Genomic DNA, 20,007 nt, shown 5'->3' on the forward strand with positions numbered 1-20,007 from the left:
AGTCCCTCAGGGCTCAGTGTTGGGTCCATTATTGTTTTCTGTATTTATAAATGATATTGATGATGGTATATCAAGCTTAATGTCCAAGTTTGCAGACGATACAAAGGTTGGCAGGGTTGTCAAGGACACTACTGACACTATGCTGCTGCAACAGGATCTAGAAAGGTTGAGCAGATGGGCTGAGAGGTGGCAAATGAAGTTTAACATTGACAAATGTAAAGTACTACACATGGGAAACAGCAACCCCAGAGCAACGTATCAACTCTGTGGTACTACACTGACAGTGGTAGAGAATGAAAGGGACTTGGGGGTGGTTGTGCAGGCAGATATGAAGTTCTCTGAGCAGTGCAGACGGGCTGCAAGAGTAGCTCATGGAGTATTGTCAATGATATACAGGAATTTTTCCAGCAGGGATAAGGAGGTGATTATTCCATTGTATAAGGCAATGGTCAGGCCACACCTAGAGTACTGTATACAGGTCTGGAGGCCTCATTTCAAGAAGGATGTAGAGCTGCTGAAACGAGTACAGAGAAGGACAACAAGATTAGTGAATGGAACAAAGGGGTGCTCTTACGAAGAAAGGCTTAAGTTTTGCAAATTACAGTGTCTGGAGACTAGGCACCAGCGAGGTGATCTGATAGAGGTGTATAAAGCCTTGAATGGTTTAAGCATGCTCAATGCTGATGGGATTCTTCCTCTAGCTCAGAAAAATCACCTGAGAGGGCATAAATTCAAATTGAGGAAAGACAGATGTAGGATAGACGTGCGGAAATTTGCCTTTAGCCAGCGGGTGGTTGGTTGGTGGAACAGACTTCCATCCCTTGTGGTGGAGGTTGATAGCCTAAATAAGGCTCAGCTGGACAGGTATTTTGAACGAACAGAGGGGTGAAGTGGAAGTGGGTTTTTTTTTTTTTTTTTTGGCTGATGCTGCATAAGCTTACTTTCTTGCATCAAATGCCTCTACTAATGCTAATGCTAATTTCAATTATAAAAATCAATATTATAAAGACTATACTTCTCCTAAAATGCCTAAAAGGAAGTGCATGTTTACAGAAGAGATGAAAAACAAATTTCCATGTTTTGTATCTGGCCAAGAGGAATGGGAAGCTGAATGTAAAGTTTGCAGAATGGGGACATATGTTTCAGTAGCCAATAAAGGGGTTGGTGATTTGAAGCATCACATTGAAACTGAGAAGCACAAGAAAGCAGTTCAAGGTGAGGCCTCTTCGGGAAAGGTTACAGATTTTTTTGTCAAAGCTGTCGGTAAAATAGAATATGATCTGGCTGCTGCAGGGGTACCTTTGCTTTTCACACTGTTAAACATCATAGTAATTACAAATCAATGGATTGCACAACTGTCATGTTAAAAAATGTATTTTTTGATTCTGAGATAGCAAAAAGATTTTCCTGCACTAGAACCAAGACAGAAGCCAATGTAAACTTTGTACTTGCAAATCATTCTCTTAATGTTATTGTAGAAACTTTAAAAGAAAATAACATTGCATACTGTGGGGTCTCAACTGATGGAAGTAATCATGGTTCTGAAAAAATCTTCCCATTAATTATTCAGTATTTTGATGTAAATGAAGGAGGGTTACAAACAAAATTAATTGAATTAGAGAAGATGCTTAACGAGACTGCAGATACCATTTCTGCGTATGTTAAAGAAACTCTTGAAAAAAAATGGTTTGTGTGAAAAATGTATTGCATTCACTGGGGACAATTGCAATACAATGTTTGGAGGACTGAGAAGAAATGAAGAAGGGAATAATTTCTTTGCAAAATTAAAGAAATTGTTGCAGAACAAGACTTTGATTGGAGTGGGCTGCCCTGCACATATTTTGAACAATTGTCTTCAGAATGGTACAGAACTTTGGGAAGTTGATGTAGAGAACATTGTTTTTAAAATTTACTAGTATTTTCATAATTATACAGTCCGGGCTGAAGAGCTTAAGGAATACTGTAAGTTTGTTGCGATTGAATATAGACAGCGCCTTTCTTACAGCAAGACGAGATGGCTTTCATTATTTCCAAGCATTACAAGGCTCATAGATATGTTTCCAGATTTACAGGCTTATTTTCTGTCCCAAGAAAAACCTCCCATTGTGATTAAAAGGTTCTTTGAAAATGGATTTAGTGAGATTCATCTTTGGTTCATGCAATCACTTATGAGTGTATTCCCTTTCAATTCGTTGTATGAGTGTATTCCATACACTCATACAACGAATTGAAAGGGAAAGTAACTCAGCTGCAGAAGTGCTAGATGTCTTAGTCTGAGTAAAAGAAATTATCTCGAAATGGATGGATCACAACTTCATTCCATTAAGAGTAAAGGAAATGCTATACAAAAAACATGATGAAGGACTTGTACTTGAATGTGAAAAATTTTCTAGTGATATAAAAAATCTGTATAGAAATGGCATGGAATATTTAGATAAGTGGCTTCACCATATGGAATCCATTTCCTGTTTTATATGGATGAAAATGGATGCAGTACCAAGCTGGAACGATGTAGAATGTTCTATATCCTACTTGATTGACAAAGGGGTAACAATTGATGATGTTAAGTGTTTTGACCAATTTAACAATTTGAAGAAATTTTTTGAGGGTCAAAAAAAGTGCAGCCATTATCAACCCACTGCAGGGTGGAAGCCTCCTCAACAATTCATGCTGAGGGAAATGGACCATAATCTGCCACGCTGGTCCAGTGCGGGTTGGCAGATCGACCGTATTCAGCAGGCAGGGGCTTGAACCCCGGTCTACTCAAAGAGCGTGTGCTACTGCACTCCCGCTCCTGCCCACTCGGCTACGGAGGCCGTCTAATGACCCTCAAAATAATAATAAAGACTTTAAAAACATGCTTATACATGAAAAGTGGGCCAAATATTTTAGTAATTCAAAAAATATTGAATTACATTCAGAATTGTTGAAAATTGCCCAGTTTTTCTTTGCAATTCCTCCTCACAATGCAAATGTAGAGAGAGTATTCTCTCTAATGCAAAGTCAGTGGACGAAAGAAAGGAATAGGTTAAATGTCAATTCTGTAAAAGGTATTTTGTTTTTGCAGTGCGATTTCAAACATATGTCATGCGTTGATTTTTACTCATATTTGAGAGGCAATCCAGAGCTATTGAAAGAAATAATTTCTCAAGACAAATATGAATGTACTAATCCTAAACATTAGTAAATGCAGTTTACATTGTCTTTATTTTATTATTTGCATAATATATTTGTTCTCTTTTATTCGCCTCAAAACGTGTAAATGTCCTCTTTTTATGAGTGCAGAAGATGGTAACCCTAGTCTAATATGGTTGGCTATAAGTGTTGGAGCTGACCTCAGTCCGGGTTGAGGGATTCTCCAGCTGCACAGTTCCCATATGTTTGACTCCAATATTATTCCAGTGGTCATTTTGGCAGTTAGTGTGAGGCACCTTTCCATTATAATGTTTGGCAGTCGGGCAAAGTTCAGTGCGGTTGCCATCGCAGTTGTTCTTTGCTGGGGTTGATGATGATGTTTATGTGTGATCCAACGAAGGAGCCAGTATTCGGAGGAGTACACATGCTTGATATTTGTTGGGGGCTGCAGATGCCCATATTTCCGAGGCGTATAACACGGTGGAGTATACAAAGGTGTATACGTACCGCCGAGTCACATCCAGATCCTTAACGTGGAGTAGTTGTTGTTTGGTAATCCACCTCATTTTGCAGAATTTTGTTATGAGCTTGTCAATGTGGGGCTTGAAGGTCAGTTTGCAATCGAAGACGACTCCCAAGTCCGTATGTATATTTACCACTGGAAGGAGAATGCCATCTAGAGAAGCTTGGATTTCAGTGGGTTGGGGCTTCAAAGAAAAGACAATTTGGGCTGATTTTGCAGGATTAATAAGTAGTCTGGAGACTAGGCATCGGCGAGGTGATCTGATAGAGGTGTATAAAGCCTTGAATGGTTCGAGCATGCTCATTGCCGATGGGATTCTTCCTTCCTCTTGCTCAGAATAATCACCTGAGAGGGCATAAATTCAAATTGAGGAAAGACAGATGTGCGGAATTTGCCTTTAGCCAGCGGATAGTTGGTTGGTGGAACAGACTTTCATCCCTTGTTGTGGAAGTTGATAGCCTAAATAAATTTAAGGCTCAGCTGGACGGGTATTTCGAACGAACAGAGGGGTGAAATAGGAGTGTTTTTTTTTTTGGCTGATTCTGATTCTTTTTTTTTTTTTTTTTTTTTTTGGCTGATGCTTTCTTGCATCATATGCCTCTACTAATGCTAGTTCAAATTGATGGAGATAGGATTCTAAGTCGTGTAGCTTTCGATTGATCTTTTCATTAATTTTTGAGATATGTTCTCCCGGGTTAATCTGGGTGTGTAGCTTAATATTGTCAGAATAGCAGATTATGTCTTCTCTTTCTTGCACAAACGGAATAATGACTGCAGTAAATAATGCTCTGGAGAGGTCTCCTCCGCCTTGGGGAACTCCCGCAGTGATTTTTCTTGAGATTATATCTTGATCCGCTGTAAGAACAATGATTCTGTCTGATAGCAGGGTTGCGATAAACCACAACATGTCACCTTTTATATGGAAGTAATTTTCTAGGAGGTGAACGAGCGAGGGAATGTTGAATGAGTCAAAGGCAGCTTCCAGGTCGATGTACGTGACGGCAAGTTCTGCTTTAGCTTCCAGTGCTCTGAGAATGGTGCTGGTTATGGACGTTAAATTGGTGACTGTGGTTCTTCCGGGAATGGCATAGTGAATTTGTGGGGGTTTGTGAGGCATGATTTGATTGGTGATGGTTGAAAGTAATGCCTTCTCCATAAGTTTCAAGAGGCTAGAAGAGCGAGAGATTGGCCTGAACTGTTTAATGAGGGATGCAGATTGGCATTTAGGATAATTCGGCAACGACATATCCAATGTTTGTACCGGCGCCAACAGGCGAAATTCCAATCCTTCGTCGCTTACGTTCCAATTTAAAAGAAGGGTAATACTCCAGATCTTGGGTACAAGTACATATTTCGACTAATGGTACCCCAGGGGCTCACATCTGTTGTGTATGGGCTTGGCAAACTCAGGGTCCTGAGCTGGATATCATCATTCTTTTCTTTCTTGCTTTCTTGGTGATTTCCTTCTCTCTCTCTCTCTCTCTCTCTCTCTCTCTCTCTCTCTCTCTCTCTCTCTCTCTCAGGGTAACGTGGGAATTTTTTTTTGCTGGTGCAGCATAAACCTCAGGCTTCCTTGCACCATAGGGCTAATAATAATAAATAATAAAAAAAAATAATAAAAAATAAAAACTTAACCATATATACAGTTAACCAATTAAATGTAATGTAGTTTGCGACACAAAATTTTATTAAAAGTGAATAGAAGATTGAATTAAAATTGTCCAGAATGTAGAATATGCTGGAAGTGTCCATAGTTAGTTAGTTAGTTATTTGGTTTTTAGGAGCATTAGCAACTAAGGCCATATTGCTCTGGGATATGCGGTGGTCATTCCCTGACCTTTCCACATCCTCCGTATTTGGTGGTGACGGGCTCGAACCCTGGTCTAATCAAGAAGCATGTGCTATGCACTGCTGCTCCTTCCCACCTGGCTATGGAGGCACCTAGGAAGTGTCCATCTTGCTTATGTAGACTGCATTCACTCTTTCTAGGGTTTGATGCAACTCTATGAAAAATATGTTCATCAATGACACAAATGTAGTTCTTGGGATACAAAAATGACTTAGATGCAAGGTAATATTCCAAAATAAACACATATGTGCGTCTCAAGGAAAGCCCATATGACATGCCACACTAGTAAATGATGAATTGCACCTCAAGCACCACTGCTGTCACAGTGAAACTGCTTTCTGCCACCTGTCCAAAAATATCTTATTCTATATTTACCCCAGGGGCTCACATCTGGTGAGTATGGGCTTGGCATACCCAGGGTCCTGAGCTGGATATCATCATTCTTCTCTTCCTTAGTGATTCCCTTTTATCTCTCTCTCTCTCTCTCGGGGTAGTTCAGAAATTTTTTTTTTTTTTTTAGCTGGTGCAGCATAAGCCTCAGACTTCCTTGCACCATATGGCATAATAATAATAATATATGATGACATTATGTACTCTATTGCAATAGTTGCTTTGGTAACCATTGATCAATGAGTTTCACAATAAATGGCTGGGCATCAAATGGTGTTTAATGTTATTGGTATTCCAACCATATGTTTGATGGGACTGATCTCATTTCATTCAGTGTAATTTACAAAGCAACTGTCATTGAACTGGTGAGTTGAAACACTAAATGAATCATGTCCAAATAATCACATCTTGCAGCTATTTTTATTCAAACCGTATATCGTATAAACTTTTAAAATTTGTGTGTAACTATTGTGTAGAAAACTTTGCCATGACATAGTTTGAATAATAGTAACTGTCAGTTGAGTAACCAGTGAGATATATGTCTCACAGAGTTTGATTCACTCATATCTGTGCTGTTCTTCATAGTTATATTAATTTCTGCAGTTATACATAATTATACACCTCCTGGTTGATGTTTGTGGTAGAGAACCTGACAAAGTCTGGTAGTTTGGTAGCCGTGCCACCATAAAGTCTGGAAGCATAGGTGAATATACATATTATATAATACAATATAATAATATTGTATTATTATTATTATTATTATTATCAGACTTTGAAAAAGGTCTTATCATGGGTGCATGTTTAACAGGAGCCATGATTAGCAGGAGAAATGAAAGACATAACTGGTTTCTCAGACGTATTCATCTCAAAGGTTTTTAATGACTGGAAAGTAGGTGATTCTTCCACATTTCAAAGGCATAAATATGGAGAAAAACAGTTCTTCAGAAGTAAAGCCATCATACTCTAACAAGAACTATAAAAAGAAAAATAGGAAATCCAGTGTGTACCAAATAACATCTGAATTCAACCAAGTCCAGAACTGCCCTATTTCAATCCATACCATTTGCAGGGAATTGAAGAAATTGGGTATTGGCAGTTACCTGTTCAGAAGCCATTGGTTTCCAAATTGCTTGCAGTGGTACTGAGAACATCGTGATCAGACAGTGAAACAATGTGAGAAAGGTAAGAAAGTCAGATGGCTTACAATACACTTTGTTTTGCACTAACAGTAGGCAGAGAGTGTGGCAAGAACCTTACGAAGTGATGGATTCTTGCCTTGTTAAGACAATCTAAGCATCTGGAAGTGGTATGAGGAATGTTTTGTTGTCGTGGGCTGTGTCTGTTGATACCGGTGGAAGGTTAAATGTCATCCTGGGAGTCCTTGAATTTTGCTTCAGATCTCGACAATGTTACACTTTTATCCCAAAGGTGATAGTCACTTTATGGATGACAATGCAACATTGCTTTATGCAAGAACGGTTCAGGGAACATGACACTGATTTCTATCATCTTCCCTGGCCCCCCACATTCACCTGATGTGTGAGATATGCCAGAGAGAGCTATTCGGCAATGAAGTCCACTTCCTTCAACTCGGTTGCAGCTGCATGATATTTTTGCTGGAAGAATGGTTAAGTTAGAACAAAATGCACTAAAACACCTTATAGAATCTATGCTGCACTGTACACTTGCTGTTATTTGAAACAAAGGTGGCCTGATTTGATACTGAGAAAGGTTTGTATTTTTTTGGCAGTGTATATAATTAAAACAATTTCATTACAAAACACCCAAGGCTGGTTATAATTACATTTTTATCAGATTTACATTTTAAACCCAATACACTTTATACACAGAATTAAAATAATACAGTACAATATTGTACTATATGATATGTGCAATTTAAAAATGTTGTGTGGATGATTTCCTTTAGTACAGTTTGTCTGGAATGTTGTACAACATCTAGCAGTATGCTAAGATATGTGCATTCAAGAAGCCACAACTTTCTATTGACTTGATGTCTTCATGGGACCCCTCCACACACATGCACACTTGCCACTTACCGTTTAAAGGTTTTTAGGAAAGAAGTCTAAATGTGAATGTGAATGAGAAATGAAGTTTAAATGATATATGACATCACAATCCCATTTCTTTATGATCAAGCAGTTTCTGATATTTGTGTACAGAAGACCTTTGGTTAACCAAAAGTTTCCATTGCATAATTTGAAAGCCTACCATACTTTTATTTCTTATACATTGAGGCATTTCTCAAAACCTTATCTTGCAGAATCTTTCTGATTTGAGGCCCACAAAGATTCACTCTTTTGCCACTGATCTTTGAAAATTTCTTATTTAAGTAATGAAATTCATCTTATCCATCACTTTCCCAAAACAATTCATTGGATCCACTAATGGAACATATTGCACACTACTCATGAGCAGTGGTCTACACAACAAAATTGTTTCTTATGCCTATGGCACAGCCATAAGCATAGGACACAACTATATTTCTTGACCTCTCCTTACATGCCCATTAACATACCAACAAATGAAGTCATCACAGATATTCTATTGATGAGTACTGTATTGAATTGTTTTGAGTAGTGTCATTGTACAAGTGTACATGTTATAGTACAAGTGTCTCCTTTAGATGAACAGAGTGGGTAAGGGGATGAATGGCTTTAAGGTCTCATTATGCAAGAGAACAGCTTTCAAACTTTGCTGTGAGGAGTCAATGAAGAGGTGCCATTCAGATGTAATGTGTACTTGTGACAATTTCTTAAAAATTTCATTGATATCATGGCAGTAGCAGACCACTCTGTTTATGGTAAAGAATGTTGCCAAAACTTGGTTTCTTTTATGATAGTGAGTCACTTTGGCATTCTTCCTGACCAAGTGTTTTTGCTTTAGTCTCAAGGCAAGGAAGTTTAGCTTTATCTTTGGAGAGGGCTAGACCTCTAATGTGGCCATTCAACTCATCTCAGAGGCGCACTATAGCCACAGCAGCCTGTGCGGCATTAAACTCCCATACCACACACTCAACTCATCTCAGGTAAAGAGCTCTGGCTCCAGCTCTTCATTGGGTGTGTACTCAGGATTGGATGAATTTCACAGTCTCTGCCACTCATACCTTCATTGTATTCCATTTCATCTTCTAAAGTATTCATTATTATAAGGATCAGTCTCATCGCTGAATCCAGGTTTAGATAAACAATCCTATTTATCTAAACAGGATTGTTTATCTGTCTTATTCTTTACTGAGAATTTAGTTATAGTCACATTACAAAAGTAACAATGACTATTGTGGTCTTTTGGCTCCCTCCATATCATGGGTATGGCAAACAGCATTGACTTTTTTTTTCTTTTGTTCTGCCAGTCATTTGATCCATTCAAACAAGCAGTACAAATAACGTGTGGTCACTTAGAGGATTGCCAAAGTATAACTGTTAAATCTTCCAAATATATGTCATGATTGTATGCTGTTGTAATTTAGTTAGGAAAGAGCTGCATACATAGCAGAATTTGTTGGGGTGATTTCTATGCTTTCGAGGCATAAAAATGAATGTTTCAATAATTCACTGGCTCTTACCTGAAATAATTTATAATCAAATAATTTAATTATGAAATACAAGAATTAGATATATTCAAACAGCAATATAAATATCAATGTATAAACAGTAATAAATAAATAATAATAATATTCATGGAGGGTAAGTGAATGGTATAATTATTCTCCTCATGTTCATGTAATTTGACACATCACAAAAACTAGGTGTATAAGAGGAAAACAGATTTGGAATCACTGTCCAAAGATCTGTTTAGTCCAGAATTCCCTCCTCCTGGATAAATACTTGTTGACCTATGTAAATTGTACAGTGGGTCTGAAAATAACAATTAAGCTTTAATGCTAGTAAAGTTCAAGGTTCTGGAACCAAGATGCAAGGGCTCCACTCCTACTGAGGTGGTCTTGCATTAAGGTTCTGCATCTTGGTTACAGTTATGACAAATTATCAGCTGGGGGTAGCATGCTCAACACTGTTGAAGGTGGATAGGACCTTGGAGTTATAATACAATCTGAAATGAAGTTTTATCAGTAGTACACTAAGGCCACTAGGATAACACATAGGGTATATCACTGATATACACTAATTTTGTCAATAGAGGTAAAGAAGTAATTATCCCACTGAAAAATTATAGTTAGACTATAATCTTGAATACTATATAGAGGTCCCGAAGCCTCTTTTCAGAAAAGATATTGAATTGCTCATAGTCTTGCAACATAACTAGTTATACATGCAAAGAGATATTCTTATTGGGAGAGGCTCTATTTCTATAGGCTGTGTAGTTTGGAAGCTAAGCATCTGCATGAGAATCTGAAATGTCATTGAGTGAACTTAATGGGAGTATATTTTTCTATTAAGGAAAGGAAGTTATAGATTGCATGTAAGAAAAATTGCTCTTAGTTAAAGAATAATAAACTATTGGAACAAATATCTATATAGCATTGTAGAGTCAAGGAGGCTATCTAGATTTAAAGAGGGATTGGATAAATATTTGGAAAAGTAAATAAAATATAAAAATGGAGACATTATTTATTATTTTATTTATTATCTTATTTATTATTATTTTATTTATTTATGATGTTAGAAATTACATAAAGATTTGCTTCCTTGCACATTTTTCAGCCAATTGAATACTACTAATTTTACCATTAACTAAGTATTTCATTTTGGATAATATGGAGAACTATACTTGCTTTCATTTACTAGCTAGTGGCAAGTTTGAATTCTGTGACAAAATGATGTTTAGGTGTATAAAATGTTCTCCCCGAAATTTCTCACCTAATAACATTAATGCTATCATTCTGGATTTTCTCCTGTCTATAGACTGGTTATTATGTTAATAAATAAGTCAACCAAATTTGATTATTATATATTAATAAATTACTAATTTTCAAAGATATTCTTCCTAGCATACCTATAAAGAGGGGGAGGATGAAATTGTCATGCAATTCTCATATGAATTGCACTCCTATTTTCAAAGTGCTGAATAAATTAAATACACACAACAGAAATGAAATATTCATCCAAATTTTGTATAATCCTTGGGTTTCCAATAAATGTATTTCTACAGAAACAAGTTCTTTCTTTTCAGGGTGCATGTCACCGTGGAATGAATGGAAGAACTCAAAAACAAAGTCACTGATAGTCCTGCAAATAATGGTAAAGTAATTACTCTGTTTAGCAGAATGTTTTAGAACTATTACACCATACTAAAATGTTTGTCTGTAAGGGGTGGATTCTTGAAGTACCTTGTACAACTAAGTTTATTACTTGGTATATGTGAAAGAGATGAATCCAGAAGTAGAGTTTTATCTTATTCCATGCTTGGAACACTTCATTTAAGCCATCTGATCTATTACATATGCTCAGCCTATTTAAAAATATTGCCTGGGCATAGAAAGTTCAGGACTGTGTAATGTTATCGAAAGTGTCATCTAAGAGGAATAACAGAAAATGTTATGTACATTGTTCTTGTCCTTGGGACTGTTTGGTGCATTGACCACTCAGGCCATAGGGTGCCAGTACACTACATTTTCCCTTTTTCTTTTTTGTATATATTATGCCCATACAAGTTTTTGTCCACACACATTAATTTGCTTGTTGTGTCTGAAACATCCAGACTAACTAGTGGGGGAGACACTTTTCCCTCTGCCTGATTTTTGCTAACTACAGCCACAATTGAAGAGACTTAAGAATTACCCCATTTTTCAATGGGATCTAAACTCAGATCTCTCCATATAAGTGATGTTGAAACCAGTTTACCATCATGGTGGACTAATGTATGCTAGATGTAAAACAAAATATAATTTGTGGTGGAGTCATAGTCTTTTGCTTAAGAGTTAAAGTGTACCGTCATAAGATTATAAGATGTGATATAACTCTTATAATAGACAAGATGAACATTGTTGATAGAAAGGAATAGGGTTTTTTTTGTTTTTTTTTACAAGAATAAGAGTTAGAATATATACAAACTGACAGATTGTATATGCTTACTTCCATAACTTAATCGGTAACACTTCTGCTTTCTAAGTGTAAAATTCTATTTCAACCCTACCAGTGACTGGATCATTTCCTGGATTTTTCCTGTTAGTTAGTTTCAGATAAAACCCATAGGCTGTTTCCACTGTTAAACACTGAGTTTCCTAAGAATAGAGCAGTAGGCCTTCACTCTGACTCCTACAGGATGATTACATCTTTGGAATACATGCAGTTTATAGACAGTACACTCATGACGTGAATTGTCCTTAATAACCCAATCCACCCTTAAATTTCTGTTTTTGTAAATTTTTTCACTCCGGAATAATGTTACCATTGCTAGTTTCAGTTAGGAGGCATTTGTTGTTTTCAGGAGTACAGTGTTATGCAATTATTCAGTAAAAATCCATAACAAGCTGGATGGTATATTTGAAACATAATACTGCCTACACTTGAAAAAGAGTATAGCTTACAGAAAGAAGAATATAAAAAAAAATAAATAAATAAAAAAAAAACGGAACAACGGGAAGTTCAAAGGGATAGAAATGGTGGAACCACAGATGAGAAAAGCCAAGGTTGTACTCTTCTACCACATGAATCCTTATTAAAGATTTGAAGATCACTTGCCATTGTGATTGTGGCAGTATTTCTACAGAGTGGAAGTGTTTGTAGAGGAATATAAAGTCAAGTAAAAGTTTTCCCATTGAAAGTGTGTGCGATGGTCAAGTGGATGCTAGATAGTGTGTAAGCATCAATATATACTAATGGTTATACTATATATACTAATTTTTATAGCACAATTTTTTTTTTTCACCTTCTAAACTTTATCTACAAGTGTAACCTAGTGATTTCAATAGTATATTCAAGCATTGGCCTACTAAAGCATTATGAAGTTGAATAAGGTTATCTCAAAAGAAATAAGTATGGAATTTCTATGAAGAAGACCCAAACAGGGAAAAAGGAACTGATGGGTTACAAACTTTGTAACAAAGGTTGTGTGGTTATGTATCAGCAGGTATTGAAATATTTGAAAATTGTACACATTTATTCATTCACCTTCTGTCATGGAGGCACTTTGGTGACTGTAGTGACAGAGACTGTATCATTGCTTGCATTAGAAATGATACAATTATTCACAAGTCAACCTAATTGTAAATATTATTTAAATATAAATAGCATTACCAAAAAGGTGAATCCCCTATTTATTAAAACCCATGACACCATTATGACCACTGTTATGAAACTTCCTGGCCTTGGAATGTACTTGTTAGCAAACATGTCAACTAGTAAATAATGTAGTGGATCTAATTGAGTGGTCAAGTGGTGTATAGAAGAAAAACTCACAGCTTATATGAACATAATCTGAAACTTTGAAGACTAAAATTTGATCTCTCTCACTGAAAGAGTTAAACAATTCCTAAGAGAGAAATTGAACACAAATACATCAAGTTTTAATATATTCACCCAATACCAATATGCTAGTTCTCAATGGTAATATAGTATTTTCTACTCTCATAATGATAAATAGATGTTTTTTCAAATAATTGAAATTGTTCAGTCCTTACAATACTTAACTATTTAAGAGGACACATTACCTTTATAACATTATTAAGCTCATGGAAAAAAAATTTCACTTGGAACAATATATTAATATCCCTCTAATAGTATTTATTTTTCAAAAAAATTACAGTCTAAATGGTTTTATGGATAATGTTCAACAGTACTGTGATGAAGTGAGTATAATTCATTTGTTTTAGGCTGGTTCTTTCATCTTTATAGATGTAAGAACTAAATTAGAACATCTAACATCTTATAATGAAAGATGACACACTTCACTGAATAAAAGAAAATTCAGAATTCATTTTTGATGTATTCAGAAGTACTGTGTACAGTTACTCCGCTTTGGGATTCTACTGCACTTAGCTATTAATACATATCAGTAATCATCTCCTTTTTTGATATTGACTGTTGAACTTGGCTAAGCAATGTTTTTAAGTTTTGTGAAAAATATATTTCTTTCAGTCATACTGAGTAAAACAAAAAATCAAAAATTGACATTGCTGTTTGTTTGATCACCATGTATATATGGGAATTGAATATCTTCTTAATTTTTTTGCTGGTTGTTATTGTATTAATGTCTGACTGAGCAAAGTAGAAAATTTAAGATGGTTATGTATAAGTTGTTATAGAATATTTTAATTGGTTCATCATTCGGCGCCTCAGTAGCCAGGTGGGTAGGAGTGGCAGTGCGTAGCAAACGCTTCTTGATTAGACCAGGGTTCGAGCCCGTGACCACCAAATACAGAGGATGCGGAAAGGTCGGGGAATGACCACCGCATATCCCCGGAGCAATATGGCCTTAGTTGCTAATGCTCCTAAAAACCAAATAACAAACAAACAAACAACAAACGATTGGTTCATTCTTTTTTTGTCAAACACTTATATTAGTCAGTTTCACCAGAAAAATGCATTACTTCTCTTTAAACAGGCCAGTGCAATGCATTCCTGTTTCAAGGAATTTCATCCAAAAACATGTTCAGAAAGAGCATTCTGAACAGACATCTAAGTAGGTGTGCTTTATATGAACATTATGTGAATTACATTCATGTGAAAATTATGCATATTCTGAACTATGCTGAAGTCAAGTGGGAAGTTATAATTAATTTACATTATATAAAATTCAATTCTCACACTTCGAATTTTTTTTGAAAATGCTCTAAACTAGATTTCATTAAAATTTGTATACCTCATTATTATTATTTGTATGGCATTTTAGTTTCCATATTAAGTGATATTGTTTATTAGGTGTTTATTATGTACATGTTCTGATTTGCACATTGTGCAAGCCAAAAAAACACAGAATAACTTGTGGGGAAATACCCTGCTCCCTACACCTGAGATTGGCTAACCACAACTCTGATTGAAAAGTCCTCTAGCAGGATTCAATTCCAGACCTCTCCAAAGAAGTGAGGAATGGTGAAATTGCTATACTGTCATGGAGACCTATACACATAATGAAACTAAGCAACAATGTTTGTATTTGTGGATTGTCTTTGTATGGTCATAAAATGTTAATTAACCCTTCTGCAAGTCAGTAGTTCATTTGTAAGAACACAAGCATTACATAAGAATGACATGTTATGTTTTGCTTCATTTTATCTATCTTATTGAGTTACAAAAAATTTGAAATTCACCGAGACGGATAAATCTACAGACTTTTATATCCTTCTCTTTACGTTATACGAACATGTACCACTCTGGTAATAGTTATTGTTTTTGTCAACTGAGATCTGTTATATTTACATCTGAAAACTCCATAAAAACTAAACATTGTCAAAACTATTTTAATGTTTAGTTTGCTTATTTTTTAATGTCCGTCAGACAAATCAAACTATTTAAAATTTTAATTATTTATAATTTATATCGAACAGGAAAAAAACTTATTAAGTAAAGCTTTATGTTCTTTCAACAATGGATTGTTGGATAGAATTTGATGAAATTGATGTGATGTGAGTAGTAAAGAAATATAAACACTGATTGTGATTGATTAATAGAAAAAATAAATACTGTATTTTGTTCTGGACCAAATTTATGCACATTATTTTAAGTGATCAAATGAAAGATTTAAAATTAAACTTCATCTTTATTTTGTATTATATTTTTATTTAGTTTATATATATGATATAGTTTTAATATTTTGAACTTACTTTATTGATATTTTTATTTATTTTTATTATTTTTACTTTTTAGGCCCTGGAATTTTATCCTAAAATGCCTATGAGCCATAAGGATATCTTTACTATAATTCGTTCCAAAGGACTTAAAGATGTCAGGTAAGTTTGAAAGAATATTTGCTGATGCTGTGGAGGCATCGATAGCATCAGCATCGTTAGGCGGGTAGGAAACTGCTAGCTTGGGGGGGGGGAGATACACGGACTAATAGATTAACAGTAGCCACTGGCAGAGGTGAAAGTGATTCTTGCACTGCTTCTATTGGAATCAGCAGCAGCCTGGAAAACAAGGTGCATGAGATTTTAGCGACTGCTGGGAGTGATTGCGGAACAAGTAAATGCAAGTAAATTAGGGTAGCTAAGAATAGGAACAGGTGCATGTATACTTGCGTGTACACCAATGCTAGGAGTTTGGTAAATAAATTTGATGAATTTGAAGTGTTAGTCAAAATATCAAAGGCAGATATTGTTGGGATATCAGAGACGTGGTGTCACACAGATATAAGGAATGTAGAAATGGAATTTGGGGAGTACAATGTGTATAGGAAGGGAGGAGGGTTATGCTATTATTTAAGAATCTACAGATAAAGGAACCACTAGGTGGCAGTGATAGTGTGCTGAAGTGGGATTTACTCAAAGAGGTAACTACGATCAGGAGTAAAGGGAAGGATTTTTGCTTTCATAAAGGTGACTATGGAGGTCTGAGACAGTATTTAAATTCTATACAGTGGGACCAACTGACGAAGTTACCAACAGCAAATTCAACATGGGAAGCATTCAAAGAATTAATCTTGGAAGCTACTAGACTTTTCATACCAACTAAGGAATATTGTTCAAAGTTTAGGCCTAAATGGATGTCAGATGAACTAATGAGACGTAGCAGAGAAGAAAAATGCACGGGATGCATATAAATTAACAGGTGACATGGAAGCCTATGACAGATATAAGCTGGTCTGTAATCAAGTCACAAAGGAGGTTAGGCATGCAAAGGCAGATTACGCAAAATCTTTGGCAAAGGATGCAAAGAAAAACAGCAAAGAATTCTTTACTTATGTAAACTCTAGAAGGAAGGGGATGAATCAGATTGGTCCACTGGATATCGATGGTTCAACTGTTGATGATCCTGCTCAGGTAGCTAACAAACTAAACAAGTATTTTTCATCTGCATTCATACATGAGGAATTATTCAGGAAGGGGAAAGCCAGAGGTGAAGTAAACTCTGGCAGTGAGCTAGATGATTTTGTAATAACTGAGAGCAAAGTGGAGGAGAAATTGTTGAAGATAAACACAAGAAAGGCACCTGGGATGGATGAGATCTATCCAGTTATATTAAAGGAGGCAGCAAAGGAAGTAAGCAAACCCTTAGCCATAATTATGAGAGCTTCCTTTTACTCAGGGGAGGTACCTATGGACTTCAGATGTGCAAATGTGACCCCAATTCACAAAGGTGGATCAAAGGTGACAGAAGTAATTATAGACCTGTTAGTTTAATTTCTGTTCAAGGGAAATTACTGGAGGCACTGGTTAAAGAATCACTGTAGGATCATCTAGACAAGACTTCAGTTATAGCTTGGACGCAGCATGGGTTTATTAAGGGAAGTCTTGTCTGACCAGTTTGATTGGATACTATGATGTGGTCACAAAGGAACTGGATGCAAAGAATAATTTTGATATATATTTGGATCTTAGAAAGGCTTTTGATACTGTTGCCCATGGAAGACTGTATAGATTGGAACAGTGTGGCATAGGAGGCAAATTGCTGCTATGGATAAAGGGATGGTTGAGTGGAAGAAGACAGAGAATAATGATAATCAGTGAACACTACACTGCTCTTCATGGACTAATGCTTTTAGTGGAATTACCCAGGGTTCAATGTTGGGTCCATTGTTGTTTTTACTGTATTTATTAATGATATTGTTAATGATATATCAAGCTTAATGTCCAAGTTTGCAGGGTTGATAATGACAGTACACTGCTGCAACAGGATCTAGAAAAGTTGAGCAGATGGCTGAGAGGTGGCAACTGAAGTTTAACATTGACAAATGTAAAGTACTACATATAGGAAACAGTAATCCCAGAGTAATGTATCAACTGTGTGGTACTACACTGACAACTACTGACAGTGGTTAGAGAATGAAATGGACCTGGGAGTAATTGTGCAGTCAGATGTGAAGTTTTCTGAGCAGTGCAGACAGTCTGCAAGAGTAGATCATGCTGTCTTGCCAATGATATACAGGAATTTTTCTAGCATGGATAAGGAGGTGATTATCTCCTTATGTAAAGCAATGGTCAAGCCACACCTTCAGTACTGTATATAGGTCTGAAGGCCCCATTTTAATAAGGATGTATTGCTGCTGGAACAGAGAAGGGCAACAGGATTAGTGAATGGAGCAAAGGATACGAAGATTTCTCTTACGAAGAAAGGCTCAAGTTTTGTAAATTACAGTGTCTGGAGAACTAGACACCTGCAAGGTGATCTGATTGAGGTGTATAAAGCCTTGAATGGTTTGAGCATGCTCAATGCTGATGGGGGTTCTTTCTCTTGCTCAGAATAATTGCCTGTGAGGGCATAAATTCAAATTGAGGAAAGATGGTTTAGGATAGATGTGCAGAAATTTGCCTTTAGCCAGCGAGTGGTTGATTGCTGGAACAAACTTCCATCTGTCGTTGTAGAAGTTGATAGCTTAAATAGATTCAAGGCAGAACTAGACAAACATTTGAAATGAGTGAATGGGTGAAATGGGAAGGGTATTTTTTTGGTTTTTGTTTTGGCTGATGCTATATAAACTTGCTTTCTTGCATCATATGCCTTTACTAATGCTAAGTTCAATGTATCATCCATTTAAACAGTGAAAATATCAATGTTTGTGTGTTGACTCAGAGTACTTATGTGTTGCATAATAGACAATATATAATTTATTCACAGGTTTTGTAATTCAATCTTTGATTATGTGGTTTTGTAATTCGATCTTTGATTATCTGATGATCATAAGTCAGAAGTAGTTATATGTTATGAATAAATTATAAGGAGCAAGGTTATTGTGTATCTGCCGGAAAAAAAAAAAAAAAGTGTGTGTATATAATGAATTGTGCTAATGAATATGAAATAAAAGAATATAAAATTGAATAATAATACAATAAAATAAAAATGAAATAAAAAACTAAAATGAAATTATTATAAATCATAGCACATTCCGTATTTTCAAGAATCCATTTTTCTTCCACAAACCATGGCCATGTTGTGGCCATGGTTTGTGGAAGAAAAGTATTTTGATGGCCAGACAATTCACATGGATTGAATGATAATTTAGCATATGTTAATTAAATAAAAACATTTTATATTTTATTACTGTTTTAATGTTTAATTTTTGTGCAACTGAATGTTTTGTTAACATTGAATGTGAAACAAACTTGCTACTAACTATTTTGGACAAACTGTGTGCAGTCTAAAAACCAATTAAGAGTGTTACTTACTGCTTCCACATAGCCCATTTGCACAGAAAATAAAACTGGGCATACTAGTGCTCACTGTTGTGGTATAATAGTCTGTAATTCCCACTATATTTGGTAATAGATCCAGTTAATTACTTTTGATAAAAGTTCTGAGATTAAATTAATATATAACATAGATATAAATATACATACATTTATATATACACAAGTCCAAAAAATAATAATGAACACTAAAATGTTTGCGAAGAATGATAATGAAATAAAAAAAATAATAATAATGAAAAAATTTTAAAAATGGCATTGCTTTGTGTGAAGAGTGTTTTCAATTCACACTACTGGAAAGATCAGCATGTTTTTTTTATTTAACTGTACAATATTAGGAATAAATGTTTAAATTAAATTATATTTTCTAGCTTGATTCTTTAACCAGATATGGTATTAATTCTGTCAGGGCTGCTTTTCATATAGCATTTAATAGAATTTTGAGGAATTTGGTTTGTTAATTTTTGATAAAAGTTTTTTAAAGCATGTATTAGTGTTATGTGATTACTACAAATTCCTGCATATCTAATGCATTCTGAAAATATAGTATTCCTATGGACTTTTCAGGTAATATTGGAATCCCAGTGACAAAGGTGCACAATTTTAAATTTAAATGTGTTCTTTTATCATATAAGTTGGCCATGAATTTATATCATAAATAACCAGCCATAGTTTTTGGCATTTATATCCCATGAGGTAGGTGCACTGGTGTACTGAAACTTGCAACCTTTATGCACCCAAGCTCCAATGATCAATACTGAAAATTGAAGAAAAGATATGATTAATTTTATTATGATTTTATTACAGTTACTACCTTAACACATTGTCACTTAATTTCTTAACATCTAAAAT

General features: G+C 35.5%; 1 protein-coding gene across 1 annotated transcript in view; it reads left to right on the plus strand.

Annotated features, from left to right (window-relative positions):
* Asx (transcriptional regulator additional sex combs) overlaps nt 1-20,007 on the plus strand; it is a 331,051-nt gene that overhangs the window by 102,225 nt on the left and 208,819 nt on the right. Inside the window, exon 2 of the mRNA XM_090372619.1 lies at nt 15,680-15,762. Coding sequence (XP_090228745.1) covers nt 15,680-15,762 — 83 coding nt within the window. The remainder of the gene's footprint in view (nt 1-15,679; nt 15,763-20,007) is intronic.

The sequence above is a fragment of the Mastigoproctus giganteus genome, chromosome 4, assembly GCF_048544385.1.
Source record: "Mastigoproctus giganteus isolate SK-2022 chromosome 4, ASM4854438v1, whole genome shotgun sequence".
Classification (NCBI taxonomy): Eukaryota; Metazoa; Arthropoda; class Arachnida; order Uropygi; family Thelyphonidae; genus Mastigoproctus; species Mastigoproctus giganteus.